Genomic DNA, 18,311 nt, shown 5'->3' with positions numbered 1-18,311 from the left:
CTTTTGCACTTAATACATAAACTACTCAATTACCTAATACTTAACATTTAATACTCAAATGTTGATTGCCTAAAGCCATTAATTCCTTATACTTAATTACTCAAAGGACATAAAGTGAACAATTACTTTAATACTTATTTACTTAATGCACCTTAATTATTAGATTACTTTATTACTTATATACAACTTGTATATATTACTTTAGTGCTTGATTGATTGAGCACAGGACACTTATGGACATTCCTTTAGCCATACACTTGGGTGGAAATTTGGGTGGAAAAAAAAAACCAAGGGATTGAATGGAAAAACAAATGGGATTATATTGGCTATAAATACCATTATGTTATGAGCACGCCTCGTAAATTTTGATGCTCTGCTTCTCTCTAGTGGCAACTTTTGATACTGCACCATATTCAGCGTTCAAGCTGAATGATACAAAACAATGCCATTTATTTCCCTATATTTGTTGAGGTATCGTATGAAGTTTATTTTTTTATACAAAACCCTATTTTATACTATGCTTCGTTATATATTTACTTACTGAACATTTTATTAGGGACTTTCACAAGGATAAAGTCTAATGATGTTATTTAACAGTTCTTCAGTTGTAAACAAATTATATTTTCATATTCACATGAATAATTATTCATCTATATTTATCCAATAATTTATCAAATTTCTACGAAATAGTTTTTATTCTATCATTTTTAAAACCATTTCCAAACTATCTGGCGATTGAAAATGACATCATATGTTCTACACTTCAGCATTTCGTTCGCAAACTGATCCCTGATTGGTCGTTACCGTAATCTTGAGCACGTGTGATGTCATTTTCAGACGACAGCACGCGGGGAAAATGTGTTAGTATCATGTTTAATTAAATTTACGTCTGAAAATATTTTAATAAGTTATGTATCCTTTTATACAAACATAACAGCTCCATTATATGGTGGATGTATAATGTGTGTACCAATATTTGATTAAATTAATCATATGCTTTCAGTAGCATGCTTTTCATATGCTTCAGTAAAAATCCCACATTTTGTACGGTACGTTTCTAATTTTCAGCCACATGATGACTTCATATAGGCTCAATAGTTTTTGTGTTCCTTAATTTCTTGTGCAGAACATACAGGGAAATCAATTACAGCAGCTAGCTTGTGTTTGATGCATACCGCCAGTGAATGTATGGGGCGGAAATAGTTGTAAGTGAACTTGTTTTTAGACAGTCTTTATTATTTTTTGCCGATCATGTGACTACTTACTATTCATGCAGTCATATGAAGACACACATATATACACTTGTTTTTCTAATTGTCCACCTGCTAGAGTGCAAATGAGCTTGGAATACTACGTTCTTTTGAGTATAATCTATTAATAACTGGAGCAACTTTGACCCCAGAGCTTCTCAATGGAAACTGAGGTTGAATCTCATGATCCTCACACCCTGTGACGTCCTGTGACTCCCAACCATTTTATGGTATGATCCCACCCTGATCACTGTTGGATCTGTCTCCATTCCAAGTGAGTGTGGCTCTCTTTCCCCTCATCTGGATACGGCATTCTTTTTTTTTTCTTTTTTTTTTTTAAATACTGATGTCAACTTCCAGCGGATTGCATCCCGACACTCACCCAGGAAGTCAACCGTCATCTGTGCTGTAGGGCTGCGGCCTCCACTCGGCAGGAATTACACCACGGCGCTCACCATCCTTCCAAGGCGGTGGAGATGGCGGACGCCGCGGCAGAGACCAGTATCAAGGTGGTGTGTCGCTTCAGGCCGCTCAACAAATCCGAGGTCGCCCGAGGAGATAAATACATCCCGAAGTTTCAAGGGGAGGACTGTGTTCAGATTGCGGTGAGTAGAGGGACACAATTCAAAACTTGTAAAAATATGACGGAAATATCAAATGTATATACTGTATGTATCTGTAATGTTTTTGTAGTCAAGCATTCCTATGGCTTTCTTAAACCACCTCAGGTGAGTCATTTAACTATGAGACATTAAATTAAATAGCTTATCTACCTTGGTGTCCCCCAGGGATCTATTGTAAGCCCCTTTCAATCATTTAGTGTTGTTTTGCTACCTAAAACAGTCACATTCGTTTACTAAATTGCTAGGCATGCATTCATTTAATATATGGACTGTTCACATTAGTGCTGAGTTGGACCCTAACCCTGCTCAAAATAAACAAGATCCAGAATTCATGCTCAATCACCGTAATATAGAACCAAGTCCTTTGATTAAACCTAATTAGATGGAATCTTCCTTCTTTTTCACTGATAGTGATAAATGTAAATGCATATTGAATGCTATTTGTCAGGTTTGGCAACATTGCTGCTGGCTAAAGTTGATGGTAGAACCAACAGTACAGTTGATGTGTTGTTATGGGACACATTTTAGGAATGCTTTGCCTTAGGAAATCAGACATGCTGAGTCACTCTTCAGTATAAATTCACCCTAGGACACATTTCATACAAAGAAGCCGTTTTCTTGATAATTTGTCGATTGTGTTTTTTTTCATCTCTCATCTGTGATTTTACTGTTTTTACCATAACGTGTCTGTCTAAAGGTCTAGATCAATGGTTCTTTTTTGTTTTGCCAAGTACATCCTAGCCAGTTCTTATCATTTTGAGATCTGTCTTATTTATCAAATTTTGGAGGGACATTTTAGTGGTATCTCAAGGCATATTTTTTTCAGGAGCTAAAAGATAGGTTCTCTGACATGATATGTTTTATTTCTGTCTCATTTCCTGGTGGTTTTACTAAATTAACTACAATTTATTGATAAGTTACTAATATTCCAATTAATTTGCTCTTATTTTGGAAAGAAAAATATGATGAGATGTAGTTTCTGCCATGGTATTTAAAAGCATTTTCAACAGCATAGCATAGCATTTTGAGATGGGGGAAAAAACTGAGTGCTTGTGTTAATTTTTTAACAGGCAACTCCAGAACATAGATCGTCGAAAATTTACTGTTTTTATTTCTGACTCGTCTGCTGGAAAATGGCGTGACTAAGCTAACTAAATCTTAACAAAATGATGGTTGATGATTTTCATGAATGGTATTAGCATTCATTGCATTGCTGTTGTTGCTTACAGGGCAAACCCTACTACTTTGACCGAGTATTCCAGTCAAATACTACTCAGGTGCAATTCTACAATGCTGTGGCTCAGAAGATTGTCAAAGGTAGGCCGATATATTATATTGATTATATCCTAAATACTGTAAATGCACAAAGTGCAAGCATTGGCTTCAATACCAAATATTTTGATGAATGTAGATGTTCTTGGAGGCTACAACGGCACAATTTTTGCCTATGGGCAGACGTCCTCTGGTAAAACACACACAATGGAGGTAATGTCTGATGTAATGTCTAGTATAAAAGTGCACACTGACTGTATTGAGTGTTATGTAATTGTATTTCTTTTCTTTTTGCTAAAGGGAAAACTCCATGACGGCGACATGATGGGAATCATTCCCAGGATAGTCGGAGACATCTTTAATTATATTTATTCCATGGATGAGAACTTGGAGTTTCATATCAAAGTACGTCATTGGTTTAATCGAGCGTTAGACTGCTTCACCGTGATAACATCTCACACTGAGTCATTTGATTTTCAGGTTTCTTATTTTGAAATATATCTGGACAAAATCAAAGACTTACTGGATGGTATGAATGGAATTTGCTTTCTTTTTGAGCCTTTATTCAGTATCCTTTATAGTCACCCGAAATTGCATGTACTAGTACACTTTAGTAAGAATAATCAATTGCACTGCATGTCTAATATTTTTTTTCCACTACAAGGACATCTTTTTGTTATTAGTACAAATTTAAATCTGACTAGTAAACTATTACATTTATGTAACATACCAAAGTTTTCTATTAGTCATACAGCAGTGAAATGTATGAAAAATTAATACACATTCTTTAGTCACAGAGGTACTCAACTGCCGGTCCGCGGCCCGGTACCGGTCCGTGGATCAACTGGTGAATGGCCGCAGGGGCCGCACCCAAAATAATGAAGTTTTGGAACTGATTTAGTTTATCCTTTAACAGTTCATTCATTTCTGCTTTGTTTAGCGCGATCTTAGGTTTTTGACGCCGCCTCTGGCCGCTGTTGATATTACATCTTGTAGTGAGGAAGGTCAGTGCGACTCCAGTTGATAGCAGTCACTGTCGTCACCGCCCCCCCCCCCCTCCCCTCCCACAGGTCCAAATTAAAAATCTAAAGCGTTGACCGATCCGTGGTGATAAAAAGGATTAGTCCACAACAGTCATTCTACTATTACACAAATAGTCTTACTAACAAGGACAAACAGCATCCTACAGATTTCCTGACCTTAATTTGGATATTAAGGATACAGAACAAATGCTCAAAGAGTTTCATTTTTTTCCCAAACTTTAATTAGCCTGATTTGATATGCCCTGATTCTTCCTCCACAGTAACAAAGACCAACCTTTCAGTCCATGAGGACAAAAACAGGGTGCCCTATGTAAAGGTAAAAAGTGTGTGATGTTATTTCTCTAAGGTAAGCTACTATATGTATGACCCAGGAAAATAGTGTAGACTTTAGTGTAAACTTAAACATACGCATAGATTATCTAAGAAACTAAAATTGGGGTTCTTCCTTTGCCATTCACAGCACTTCACTCATTCAATGCCAGGGATGTATTTTCGTGGGTTTTTTGTTTTGTTTTGTTTTGTTTTTTTACTGGAAACTAAATCCCAGATATATAAGTATTAAATCGATACTTAAGTACATTAAGGAAATTAATTTCCAGATACTTGAGTACTAAATCGATACTTATTGTAAGTATCTGGGATTGAATGGCAAGACACTTAAAAAATACGTCTCTGGTATTGAATGAGTTAATGGGCATGTTAAAATTATTGCTGATAAAACGCTATTGAAACAACAAAGCTAGGGCCTTTGCACAGTACTTTAAATATGGATGCATATTTTTATATAATGAACTGTAAAACAGTGATTACCAAATAGGGGTACGTGTGCCCCTGGGGATTCGTTAAGGCATTTCAAAGAATAGGTGAAAATTTTGCAGGGATTCTGAGGACATCATAAAATCAATTTTAATGCTTCCTAATGCACAGTATAGCTTTCTTTTCAAATTACGAGCAAATGAATTGGAACAACTTCTCACTAACTTCTAAGCCAGACCAGTTAAAATGGAATTTTGACTTAATTTTTTATGATATCAGGCGTTTTTGTTTGTGTTCACTGTTGTGCCCATTTTGTCTCAGTAAGACACATGAGACATCGTCAAAATCGCTGATATGTCCTCTACTGATGACAACAATGAGAAAGATAGAACTAAAATTTCTTCCACGTGTCTGGCTAAAGGAGTACTAAAGGAATCAATTGCTTTAGGTAATTAAAAACTAAAAATAAATAAATAAATACAAACAAAAAGATTCTGGCCATCTTAAGATGTTCTCTCATTGTGCCCAATTTGAGCATTTCCTCTTAGGGTTGTCCTCATTTTTGTTGCCAGATGTTCAGATGTTTATTACTTGGCTTACAGTCCGTTTACTGACTACGGGTAATTTACATTGTAGCAAGTGTTAATTTTTTCTCTGTTGTCCCATAAAAAGGTCAAATGAGTCAAAAGATAGAGACCAAAAATAAATGTCCACTAATGGACACAACTGAACAGTTTTAGGCGGATACAGCTAGTCATGTTTCCAAGTATTGAAAAATGCGTTTCTGTAAAAGCAGCCTGCTAAAGGGGGTTCTTGAACACGCCTCTTTGTGCCTCGTGATGCGTATGTATCCCCAGGGGTGTACCGAGCGCTTCGTGTGCAGTCCCGAAGAAGTCATGGACGCCATTGATGAAGGCAAAAACAACAGGAGCGTGGCTGTCACAAGTGAGTCTGTGTGCCCGGTGCGGTGCTCCTGCCGCTCATGGGTTCAACCTCACCGGGTCTCCTGACTGCCCCCCCCCCCCCCCCCCCCCCTCCCCCAGATAAGAGCTCTCAGTGCACAGCAGCAATAAAGTAGACTTGGATCTTCATGGAGGATGGCGCGAGTCATGTGGAGTTTCTAATTTTAGACATCTGGTTTAAAAAAAAAAATGCAAATATCAGCATTAATCATCTTGGCTGGTTAATGCAATTATCATTGCTATAGCAAAATTGCAATCGCACCCACTTGTGCTAGGAACTAGGAACTATGTTGAAGTGACTTCCATTTAGACAAAAATAGTGCTTTGCTGTCATCACGTACTTTTAATTGTTTTTTAATTTTTGGAAACATAATGACTGTTGTAAGCTATGAGAGTAGTGTTTTGCAACGTAATCAAACAATAAGGTGGCAAAACAGTACTTTGGGACAGGTTCTCAAAGGGTGTTAAAATGCCTTATTTGATTCTTGTTGATAAAACTTTGATTAGAATGACTTTATAATGTTATTTTGTGACGTTGGAAAAACGTATTCTCTGTGCCAAAGAGTGTGCTGAAGTGTTAGTTTCATTTCTTTGGCGCCATCTTGTGGTATCATAGTGCCAAAAAACTATGTTGAAAAAAGGGGAGGCTTTTGGGGGAGTGGGAGGGGGGGGGGCTACACCCCTTTATGTACAAAAATTGTTAAAGTGATAATAGCAAAAGTAAATACACTGTATATTTAAATGTTTATACAATTAAAATAGGAATATTTACTATGTCATAATTTGAGTATTATGACTTTTGAAGACTGTTGCATTGCAGGAGTCCAGGCTAGGCCAATCATCGAAGTCATTGAAAGGCTTGCAAATAGCATAAGTTGGCTGCTAGCGTCACCCGATGGTTTTAGGGTGTCAACAAAAAAAATTCAATTTAGGCCCGTTCACTAGTTGCCATTTGAAAGGAATAATGCAAAAAATGTCCAAAATTGACAATTCTGTATTTCCAATTTTGAATGGCAGTAAATGAGCCCGACATGGGCTAAATTTGACACCTTTAGGGTGTACCTCTCGGCCATGTGTACCTTTTCTTTGTATGCTTTTCCTTTGATATCACACATCAAAAACATCAAAAAGCCAGAGTTTGGTCAAAACTTCCCCCAGGGGTGAAAAGATTCTGGATAGATTGATCAGGTGTCTGTCCCCTCATATTCTAACAAAAATGACATTGATGTCTGTGTTTTTCATAAGACATGAACGAGCACAGTTCGAGAAGTCACAGCATTTTCCAAATCAGCATCAAGCAGGAGCACACTCAGACGGAGCAAAAACTCACCAGCAAACTCTACCTTGTCGATCTGGCCGGAAGTGAAAAAGTAGGAACCATTGTGTCCTCCTCATTCTGTCTCTACAATAGCTTGGTCCTTTTGAGGAAGAGTGTGTAAAACAAAAACACAATTCCGATAACTTGTTGTCTTTTCAAGGTGGGTAAAACTGGAGCAGAGGGTACAGTGCTGGACGAAGCCAAGATGATCAACAAGTCCCTGTCTTCTCTTGGAAATGTTATTTCGGCACTGGCTGAGGGCTCGGTAAGTAAGTCTTCCAAGTTTTGTGGAATTAGAACATAGGTGGACTGCGTCTTAGGGTTACCTAGTGAGAAAAAAAAAAGATAAGATGAGATTTAATTGCCATGATGAAAAAGTCCTCATGATGAGATTTTATGTCATCATGACAAGATTTAAAGTTACCATGACAAGAATAAAAGTTACCATGGCAAGATTAATCGTCGCGACAAGATTAAAACTCAAGGACGACTTTCAGTCTCGTCATGATGACTTTTGAATCTTGTCTTGACTTTTAATCTCATCAGGATGACTTCAAATCTCATTATAATGACATTAAAGCTGGGTCTCAGGAGGATGGGATGGTATTATATTTTCTTGGGTTGTTTGATTGGACCGTTTACGTTTGAGTCTTGATTTGTTCTTTCTTTTTTTATTTGTGGGGACATTACCAGACGTATGTGCCGTACCGAGACAGTAAAATGACCAGAATCCTGCAGGACTCTCTGGGAGGGAACTGTCGGACCACCATGGTCATCTGCTGTTCACCGTCTTCATTTAATGACGCCGAAACCCGCTCCACGCTGCTGTTTGGACAAAGGTACATTAGCCTGTAAGTTCTGCACTAAGCCCGATCAAAAATGCTTATTTGGCACCTTTCTGCGGGATCAGGGCCAAGACCATCAAGAACACGGTGACTCTGAACGTGGAACTGACTGCAGAGCAGTGGAAGAGCAAATATGAAAAAGAGAAAGAGAAGAACAAGGTGCTGAGAACCAGCGTCACCTGGCTGGAAACGGAAATCAACCGCTGGAGGAAGGGTGAGGAGATCTTTTTGTTTGGTTGTTTCAAGCTCGGGAACTGGGCAGCATTTCCAGATGCCTTTAACAGGAGAGACGGTGCCAGTGGATGAACAGTTTGACAAGGAAAAGGCCAAAGAGGAGGCCAAGGTTTCAGATGTTGCCGCCAACGATAAGACGGAAGCATCACCGGCACCGATCAACCTTCCCGGAGTCAAACTCGCGCCGGCTGAGACAGGACATTACGAGGCAGAGATGGCCAAGCTCTATAAGCAGATGGATGACAAGGTAATGGATTCAGTCGCAATCATTGGTCAAAAAAGGACCAAGCACTGCTTGCATCAATTTGACCGCGTTTTTCGTAGAAAAGAAAAAAAAATGGGTCAAATTAACCCAAACGGCGGTTCCAATTAGACCCAAAGTTGGGACGTTTTATTTTGGGTCAATTGAGTCAAATTGTTTTATTTTCAACAACTATTTTTAGAGCAAGTGATTCTTTTTTTTTTTGGATTAAAAAGTACCCAAATATGGCTCAAAAAAAGACCAGCCCAATATTTGGATCGATTTGACCCAGTCTTGTGGAACGTTGGATACAAAATAACCCAGTTTCTATCTGCATTAGCTTCCGTCTGTTTTTCCATTTTTATCATTTGCATCAGTCGTGTGAAGAACATGAAAGAGTGTCATGAAGTCCTTCCCGTCTCAGAATTATTGTGCCTCTTCATTTTTGGCCAGCAGATGTCACTTTTGGACACTTTCGTTACAAAATTAGCCGTGATCATCTTGTCCATTCATCCTTCACCTCTTCCAGGACGAGGAGATAAATCAACAGTCTCAAATGGTGGAGACACTTAAGGAGCAAATGTTGGACCAGGAGGAGGTGACCACCAACGCCTAACTCACAGTTCACCTTGCCTTCGAGCAATAATCATAGTAAGACCAAATTGTTGAATACATTTCTTCATGTCAAGCTCCTAGCCGCTACCCGGCGGGACCATGAAACCTTGCAGACGGAGCTGAAACGACTGTTGACAGAGAATGAAGCTTCCAAGGAAGAGGTGAAGGAGGTCCTACAGGCTCTGGAAGAGCTCGCCGTTAACTACGACCTCAAAAGCCAGGAGGTCGAGAACAAAACCCAGGAGTTTGAGGCCCTCAGTGAAGAACTCAATGAAAAATCTGTAAGTCGTTAATCATTTCTGTAATACTGCGCAGATGATTTCCCAAACCGGAATTCTGGTTTTTATGTTCTCACCAGACCTCTCTGGCCTCAATCGACTGCGAGCTCCAAAAATTGAAGGAGATGACCAACCACCAGAAGAAAAGGGTGGCAGAGATGATGGCATCGTTACTAAAGGACCTAACGGAGATCGGCCTAGCAGTGGGAAGCAATGACATTAAGGTAATTGGCCGTGACAACAAATTCTGGTTTGCATTCAAAATAACTATTCGTGGTCACAAAAAGATATCCTGAACATCAGAACGCTTTGCTTATGGCCCACCAGCAACACGAGAGCAGCGGCGTCATCGACGAGGAGTTCACCATGGTTCGGCTGTACATCAGTAAGATGAAGTCAGAGGTAAAAAGCATGGTGAAACGTAGCAAACATCTGGAGAGCTCCCAAGCTGACAGCACCCAGAAGATGGAGGGGACGGAGAGGGAGTTAACCGCCTGCCAGCTGCGGATCTCTCAGGTAATCGGCGACATTTCCTCGATCGCGTTGGACGATGTCCTCGGTGGTGTAGTCTGGGTTGCCAGTTTCAGCTGCATTTTTAGCAAATAGCCATTTAACGTCCACCATACTACACAACTGACCGACATTTTTTTTTTTTTTTTTTTTTTTAGATTCTGGATTGAAAAGGTTCTGCATTTGTCCTGAGTTTATGTTTACAGTTCTTTCCATGTGTTTTTGCTTGTGCCTGTTAGTATGAAGCTAAAATAAAATCCCTGACAGACTGTCTTCAGAACGTGGAGCAAAAGAAAAGACAGTTGGAGGAAAATGTGGACTCTCTTAATGAAGAAATAGTCAGGATAAGAGCTCAAGGTGAGTAATGCTATGTCTACGCTATTTCAATATGTTTGATCAAGAAAGATATTCAATGATTACTTATTATTTTCTCATTTGATTTACACTCTAAAAACAGATTCACCCGAATTGACCCAAGTCCATTTTTGACCCAAAATGGCTTATTTTCTTCCCCAAATTGTTATTTCTAAACTTGAAAAATGAATACACAGCAGTTTGAATTTGTATTAAAGTTTTCTTGTTTGTTGAAAAACATTTCGGTTATAAATAACTACACAATTATGTGTCAAGAAAGGACCCAACATTTGGGTCAATTTGCTCCGATTTTTTGGCTTGTTTTATCCAAAACGCCACAATTTTTCTGCATAAAGTATTTTTTAATCAACCTAGAAAGTTGGGTCAAATTAACCAATAATTTGGGTTATTCTAACCAAACTATTTTTGGAGTGCGTCTTCAGAATTTGCTGTTATTGTAGAACAGGAAAATTCTTTTCACTCTAAATGTTGAGTCAAAAATAACCCCAAATTCCATCCATTTCCAACAGATTAATTTCTTGGTGGAATATTGTTGGTCCTCCCAATATTTTAATTTTTTTGGGGGGGTAAACAAAAACAAAAACATTGTGAAGTTTGTGTAAATCAACCCAAAACCATTGTTTTGTTTCGCGGCCTTCTTCTTTGGAGCCAACTTTTTGGGTTATGCATTGAACCAAAAATTTTGGGTTGGTCCCTGTTTGAACCAGTTTTGGTTATTTTTGACCCAAATGTTTTAAGAATGCAACACACATTTTTTTTTAATGTAAAACATTATGATATTTGCAGATCAACCCAATGTTTGCCCAATGAAAACCCCCCAAAGTTGGGTTGGTCCCTACTTGTTGCAATTTGGGTTATATTTAACCCAATGTTTCTTCTTCACCCTTTTTTGTTGTTAAAGAAACTTTTAAAAACAAATAAAGTGAGTATTACATATATTGTGTTTTCTCCCCCCAGAGAGAGTTAATGCTATGGAAAATGAGATCCAGTCTGCAAATGAAGTGAAGGTACTCTGCCACTAAAACCTCCGTTATGTGCAAAACTGTGAGGATGAACCCTTGTATGCTTTGATTGTGTCCAGGAAACCGTGGAGAAGCAGATCCTGTCCCACAGAGAGGCCCATCAAAGACAGATCAGCAACCTGAGAGACGAACTGGACAGCAAGGACAAGCTGATCACTGAACTTCAAGAGTAAGGACTCATTTCTATGACGTCATCCTCACCTCACGACGAGCGAATGCCCAAAGCGTAATTTTGTTGATGACCACGTGCACAGTCAGAACCAGGAGATCATGCTGGAGCAGGAGAGGTGGCGAGTTGAGCATGAGAAGCTGAAGGCGGTGGAACAAGAAAAGAGTCGTCAGCTTCAAGAGCTCACGTAATGTCTCTGTCTCGCAATAAATTGCTCTTACTGTTGTTGGTCATATGACGTTTTTTTATTTATTTATTTTTTACTTTGATAGGGAGCTGCAGGACAAGCGGGAGCAAACAAAGCAGGACCTGAAGGGACTGGAGGAAACAGTGGTTAGTTACTGACATGCTCACACAAAAAAAAAAAAAATACACTGGAAAAAGGGTAAAAAAAAGAACTCAATTTGGGTCAAACATAAGCCAAATTTGGTCCAAAACGGACTGATCAAGTAAAACCTTCAAAGATAAAAAGTCACCAGTTTCTTGGGGTCAATTTGCACAAAACGTCCTATTTTTTTGTTTTTTTTATTTAACGATAAAAATCATTTTAAAAATGGGGACAGAACGAGACGTTTGTGTAAAGTGATGAACTAAAAAATTTGACTCGTTCAATTCTTGGTTTATTTTGACTCACCTATTTTGTGTGAGTGTGTGTGTGTGTGTGTGTGTGTGTGTTTGTCACTCTAAAAACAATTCAGTTAAACATAAGTTTCCAAAAGACACTTATTCACTATTTGGGTGGATTTGACCCAAAATTGTGAATGTTTTTTTAGAGGGAACACATTCAAAATCGTTGTGTCCAAAACATTTGTATTCGTAAAACTGTTTGGGACAAAAAAAAAAAAGAGAGCGATAGAGAGTTTTTAAAGTTAATGAATCCCCCCCCCCCCCCCCCTCCCCCCGAAAATAAACCACAAAACAGCCTCTCAAAAATTGGGGGGAGTTATTCGTTTTTTGTTTATTATGGAATTAAACTCAAAAAGTTGGGTCGCTCCTTTTGTGACCCAAGTCTTTTTGTGTGGTCTTAATAATAATAATAATAATAATAATAATAATAATAATAATAATAATAATAATAATAATAATGATTTTAGGGTGAGATATTTGTGTGAATTCATGAGGTTAATTTGACCTTGGAGAGTATTCATTTCAACTATATTTTCATAAGCTAAATTAAATGCATTCTTCCATTTCCTGTAAAAAAACAAAAAACAAAAAAAACAACTCGGCTGCAAACGCACGACTGAAGACATTTTCTGCCCTGCGAAGCAAACAAATGACTCAACAAAATTCAAATTTTACAAAAGTAAAACCTGCTGACTGAATGTAAGTTCTTGCTGCCACATACTTTTTACTCCTTCTCTCCTCAAGTCAGAGCAGCAGGGTTAATTACATGTTTGCTCGTTACAAAATTACCATGATTATACGAACCGCGCTTTTAATCTCCATAAATTAAATGTCTTTTCATCTCTGTCTTCAACAGGGTCGGGAGCTGCAGACACTTCACAACCTCAGAAGACTTTTTGTCCAAGACTTGGTGATTAAAGTCAAGAAGGTCAGTGGACTCAGCCAACAGTGATGAACTATTCCACTGTTTCTAGTTTTCTTTTTGATATGATACCAAACCCAGTTTTTGCCTCCAATGAGACATTGATGCCCCATATTTATGCCCGGGCGCCAAATACGCCCCATTTAAATTGCACCATGATGAAAAGTTAATGAATCTGGAGCACACAACAGAGTTTCCCGCGAAAAGTAGGCCAACCGATTCTTCAAAGGTGGCGGCCGTAAATAGGGAATCGGGCCTTAAGCCTCAGGCTAGGGCTTGAGATGATAAACAAAGCTGCGGCAAAAAATTCTTGGAAAAGAGAGATAATGAGATGATGATGTCATTATTTCGTGAAAATCAAATGTGCTTTGTACAGAATGCTCAGGTGAGCTCAGAAGAAAGAGAGGTCAGCACTGCCCAGAAAAGGAAGATCTGCTACCTGGAAAACAACTTGGAGCAGCTCACCAAAGCTCACAAACAGGTAAAGATTATTATTATTATTATTATTATTATTATTATTTTGCTCGTGGTACAGGCTGCTGTTTTTTTTTTCGAATTCTTAACTCATTCTATGACAGCAACATATTTTCATGGTTTTTAAGAGTCCAGATATTAAATCCCAGATATCTAAGTATTAAATCGATACTTAAGTATTTGGGATTGAATGTCTGAGGTAAATGCAGCAATACACACTCCTCTTCTGGATGTCCGTAGCTATAACAAACATGGCAGCCTCCAAAGGCTTGCCACCCCCCATGTAATATAATTTTATGATAACTCGACCTACAACTATATTTAAAACATATCCTTGGTCATGAAAAACACATTTATTTGCAAGTTTTTTAAATTTATAAGAATGTAATCAGTTTTTAATGAAAAACAGTCTAAATCCTACATAATATATATATATATATATATATATATATATATATATATATATATATATATATATATATATATATATATATATATAAATAAATGGACTCATAGAGACAGACATGAAACAAACTTATGAAACTTATTCCATGCTCTTTCCGGTGTGTTCACCTTCTTGCAGCTACTGCAGGACAATGCCGCCCTCAATTCTGAGATTCCGAAAATGGAGAAGCGCCTGCGGGCCACAGTTGAACGTATCAAAGCCTTGGAGGACGCTCTAAAGGAGGCCAAAGAGAGCGCCGCCCGTGACCGCAAACGCCACGAGGAGGAAGTCGAGCGTATTCGGGAGGCCACCAAACCCAAAAACATGGCGAGGAGAGGCTCTGCTCAGATTGGTAGGTGGACAAACAATACTGAGTGGCCCGCGTTTGGAACTTTCCAGGAAAACTTGACATTTCAAGACAGAAAATAAGAACTGTATATGGGTTTCGGAGATATCGTACCTACAGTCGCAATGTGTCTAGCATAATCGAACACATGACTAATCTTTTTCGCCGTACGTCCAACGTAGCCAAGCCCATTCGACCGGGCCAGCTGCCGGGGGCCTCGCTTTTGAATCCCAACGGAGGCAGGTCCAACCTCATGCAGAGTTATGGTGGCATCAAGGAAGGGGATGACAGGTAAGGGAGAAATAACCTTCATCCATTCAGCACTGTAGACATAAGCATTTGTCACTTTTTGATCGCCTAGAAATGCATTCTAGTTCTCTCTCTCTCTCTGCCTATACATATACTGTTTATATGTATATATATATATATATATATATATATATATATATATATATATATATATATATATATATATATATATATATATAAATTCTGTGCACCTTTCCCAGCCTACAAAAAGCATTGCATTACAAAAACACACCTTTTTAATGGCAAGCACGCTAGTTTGTAAAACCAAGTGGCCTTAAACATTTAAGTGTTTTCTGGCATTTTGCGTATAATACTCGTGAATATAGATTTTTTTTTTTATTTTGACTATCTGTTTTTACAATATCTGTGCACTTTTCTAGTCCTCAAAAATGTAAACTGAAAATAAAAGAAAATAAATTCTGATAAAATTTTAAATATATATATATATATATATATATATATATATATATATATATATATATATATATATATATATATATATATATATATATATATATATATATATATATATATATATATATATATATATATATATTGTTATCTTCTTTCTTTCACAAAAATTCAAATGCCCTTCCAGGCTTCTGGAAATTTTGTTTTCTGGTACCTTCTGCACAATTTGTACACATGTTTTCAAAACAAGACCTCCAGAGACAAATTGTGTATATTTATTCCCTTCCTCATTTGTCTTCTTTGTTATCCCAACAGCTCGTGAAGGTCGGCTTGCCGCAAAGCATGAAGATAACACTTCGGACGCATCATTCTTTTCCAGCAAAGTGTACATAATGTACTGTATACTTCTCACGTGCAAGTTACCCCTTCAAATTTCCCCTTCTCTGTACAAACATTCTGTCCTTCAAAATCCAACTGCTCTAATTTGTTTCCACATGCTTAGTTAGCATTAATGAATTAAAAAGGTAACATACTGTTGTCTGTTTTTTTTTTTAGTTTTGCTTTTGCATTTTGCTTTCTTGCATCTGTGTCTCTAGCTTTAGCACTGTTCATATTTTATAAACACTTGAATCTTCAATGCACTTACTAACTCTTGTTATCTTCTTTCTTTCACCAAAAGAGCGCGCTCTTTCACAAAACTCTTTCATGGCAAAAAACAAGACTGAAAATTCAGTGTACTCTTACATAGATTGTGCATTCTTCAGTACATATTCTGATAATATGTAAATCAGCTTCTTAATTGCCTGAGGCCAATTTGACTGCTTTGTATGACTGTTTTCCGTGGAGATATTGCTGTCAGCTGCGCTACTGGATCAGACCACTGAATCATTCATGATGATCCTGCTTAGATGTGAAACACCCCGTTGTGAGTGCCAAAAACTGTACAGCCATGCTGACAAGATGGGCGAGCCGATTTGCATTTGCAAACGCGCTTTTTGCGGGAAGCTATGGAAATGACAAAAATATGGAAATCCAATGTGGATCCTAACTATAAGCTAAGGTAAAATACCTGGAATTTGTTGATGACGTCTGTTTGATGTGACTGGAGTGCTACTGAACAAAAACAAGGAGAAAGCATAACCCAGAAAGAACTGGAAAGGTGAAGAACGGATTGCAAAGCTTCTGTGTGTGTGTGTGTGTGTGTGTGTGTGTGTGTGTGCGTGTGTGTGTGTGTGTGTGTGTGTGTGTGTTGGGGGGGGGTATCACAATAAATGACAGACCCCGTTATAGATTCTGTGGAAGCGACGTGCATACAGCGTTAAGCGACATGGAACATACGCAGCATATTTCCGGATTTTGTGCGGAAGTTACTTTCAAAATAAAGTAGTGAATAGCGGTTTTCTTTAACGTCATACTAACACGTTGCCATGGGCATAGATCCCTGAAACTAGTCACTAGGACTAGTTAACGACTACTTGCCACCACTAGTGCATGTACCACGAAAAAGTTGAGTTGTTTTTAAATTTTGTGTTAAATCCAATTCTCTTGAGTTCTAGAGATTTATTGTTTGAATTAGGTAGACTTTTTTTTTCTTTAATTTTGTGTACAATACATGTTCTAGAAATAGGGAAGCTTTAATATTAATACTCTAAAAATAACGTCACAAAATATATACAAATACTGAATTTAGTTCAAGAAATGAAGAACTTGTTATGCGACTGCTAGCGAGTGCATTTGAATTTTGTTGCTCATTCGGTAGAACTCAAACGGTGAATTATTATTTCTTGTAATAGTACTTACTGTAAAAAGTCATCCAATTCGAATATTTTATATTCATTTTTTGTGAACAGCAATAATGTCTCTGGGTCAATATGACCCGGAGGTGTCTCTAATTATAAAAAGAAAGTATCAAAACGGTTTTTTGTGTGTGTGTGTGTGTGTGTGTGTGTGTGTGTGTGTGTGTGTGTGTGTGTGTGTGTGTGTGTGTGTGTGTGTGTGTGTTGAAAGTTACAAAACTGCAAAGTCATATTCAACATTTACTTTAACTTTTCAACGAGTCATTTTGAATTAGAACATAACAAAAGAGTTAATTGCGATACATTAAAAATTGCTTTTATTGTGAAGGTAGTAATCGGATATGACCGGCGTTGCTACATCTGACTTGTTGGATTTCTGGCGAGGCGGGGGATTGGATTGCGAACAGATCGAAAAACCTGGAGACGTTGCGGACTCCGTTGAAACTGCATATTAAATTTAAAAAGACAACTTCCTCCGCAACCACCTTTCAGCTCCTTAAAGAGACGCCATTTGGATTTTACAAGGTAAGTACGAGTAATTGTGTTGTTGGGGAGATTTTATGGCGCCGTTGTGAGGCTATTGGCTCGTGTCTGGAGTTACTTTGTTGCTACGCACGCTTGCAGCTTGCATGTCTGTTCTCTTGGTGAACCTGTCATGAGCTTCATTGCAATGATCGCTGTAGGTATCGTAGAATGACCATAGCGACGGTTTAAATGGTAAATCTATGACATGTGAGGTAAGCGTTCCCGGGGGTGTGAGTGGCGCGCGCCTAGTTTTTCAGGCGGTTTCCTCCCGGTGTGTCCGACCGCTCGTGCCCACTGGAGTGCTCCCATCTTCGGCTGCCCTTCCCTCGCCTCCGGGCATGTCGACTCGGTGTGTCTTTGTTACGACATTTCGTGGATTAAACTTCTTTGTGCCGTGTGCGCTGTCTGCCCCCCCCCCAACATTCGCTTCAGGCATTTTTTCCTCCTGGCACTCTACCCAGCCCCCTTACGTTTCACCCTTTTTACTTGAGAAAAAATACCAATGTTTGTGTAGACGTATGCAACGAATAACCTGCAGAAAGTGATTGAAATGCAGCTGCAGCAATATGGGAGCACATGTCGGAGTGGATGCTTGCTCAGTCACATCTGTTTTGAATGAAGCACGGGGACAAAGGCTGTCCGAGTCCCACGGGGGTGTATGCCGCCACAGTCAGTGGTCGAGCTGCAGATGTGTGCAGACAAAGGCGCAGGTCGAGACCCCGGTTGTTGATGCAGACCTGTTTTTCTCCGAAAGCTGATTATAGTTTTCAAAATCCATGGCGTACGTGTTTTGTACTGCAGTTACCGTATTGATTTTAATCTTCAGGGAAAAGTTATTGGAACCTGTGAGGTAGGATTGGCCAAACATTTTCCTCCCTGTGAAAAATCTTTGAAATGTATTTGCTTTAATTCAGTGATTCTCAATTATTTTTTTGCAAAACAC

The 18,311-nt window shown here is 38.5% G+C and overlaps 2 protein-coding genes across 9 annotated transcripts in view; both read left to right on the top strand.

Moving 5' to 3' along the window:
* The first annotated feature begins 850 nt into the window (after positions 1-850).
* On the top strand, positions 851-15,580 carry LOC148407823 (kinesin-1 heavy chain-like). Of its 2 annotated transcripts, XM_088401705.1 has the most exons (29): positions 851-912; positions 1,127-1,205; positions 1,403-1,524; positions 1,611-1,855; positions 3,103-3,190; positions 3,285-3,358; positions 3,446-3,550; positions 3,626-3,674; positions 4,449-4,504; positions 5,802-5,889; positions 7,152-7,276; positions 7,385-7,489; positions 7,918-8,063; positions 8,135-8,283; positions 8,354-8,550; positions 9,074-9,142; positions 9,234-9,440; positions 9,518-9,661; positions 9,765-9,953; positions 10,187-10,304; positions 11,280-11,329; positions 11,404-11,513; positions 11,599-11,700; positions 11,786-11,846; positions 12,997-13,068; positions 13,439-13,543; positions 14,120-14,333; positions 14,510-14,618; positions 15,363-15,580. In XM_088401705.1, the coding sequence occupies exons 4-29, from the start codon at positions 1,727-1,729 to the stop codon at positions 15,367-15,369; spliced, it is 2,868 nt and encodes a 955-aa protein (XP_088257831.1). In that variant the 5' UTR covers positions 851-912; positions 1,127-1,205; positions 1,403-1,524; positions 1,611-1,726; the 3' UTR covers positions 15,370-15,580. The 2 variants fall into 2 exon arrangements, with proteins under 2 accessions (XP_088257831.1, XP_088257832.1); XM_088401706.1 differs by lacking the exons at positions 851-912; positions 1,127-1,205 and having other exon boundaries at positions 1,390-1,524.
* A 1,642-nt stretch (positions 15,581-17,222) lies between these two features.
* arhgap12b (Rho GTPase activating protein 12b) overlaps positions 17,223-18,311 on the top strand; it is a 35,923-nt gene continuing 34,834 nt past the window's right edge. For 6 of the 7 annotated variants that reach the window (XM_088402220.1, XM_088402216.1, XM_088402219.1 and 3 more), the window contains exon 1: positions 17,223-17,368. The gene's annotated coding sequence lies outside the window, so the exon portion shown is untranslated. Of the gene's footprint in view, positions 17,369-17,506; positions 17,581-18,311 lie in introns of those variants that run through there. The other variant, XM_088402214.1, reaches the window with a different exon arrangement.

The sequence above is a fragment of the Hippichthys cyanospilos genome, chromosome 19, assembly GCF_059441005.1.
Source record: "Hippichthys cyanospilos isolate Australia breed blue-spotted pipefish chromosome 19, RoL_Hcya_1.0, whole genome shotgun sequence".
NCBI lineage: Eukaryota > Metazoa > Chordata > Actinopteri > Syngnathiformes > Syngnathidae > Hippichthys > Hippichthys cyanospilos.
This window is presented reverse-complemented; position numbering and strand designations above follow the sequence as displayed.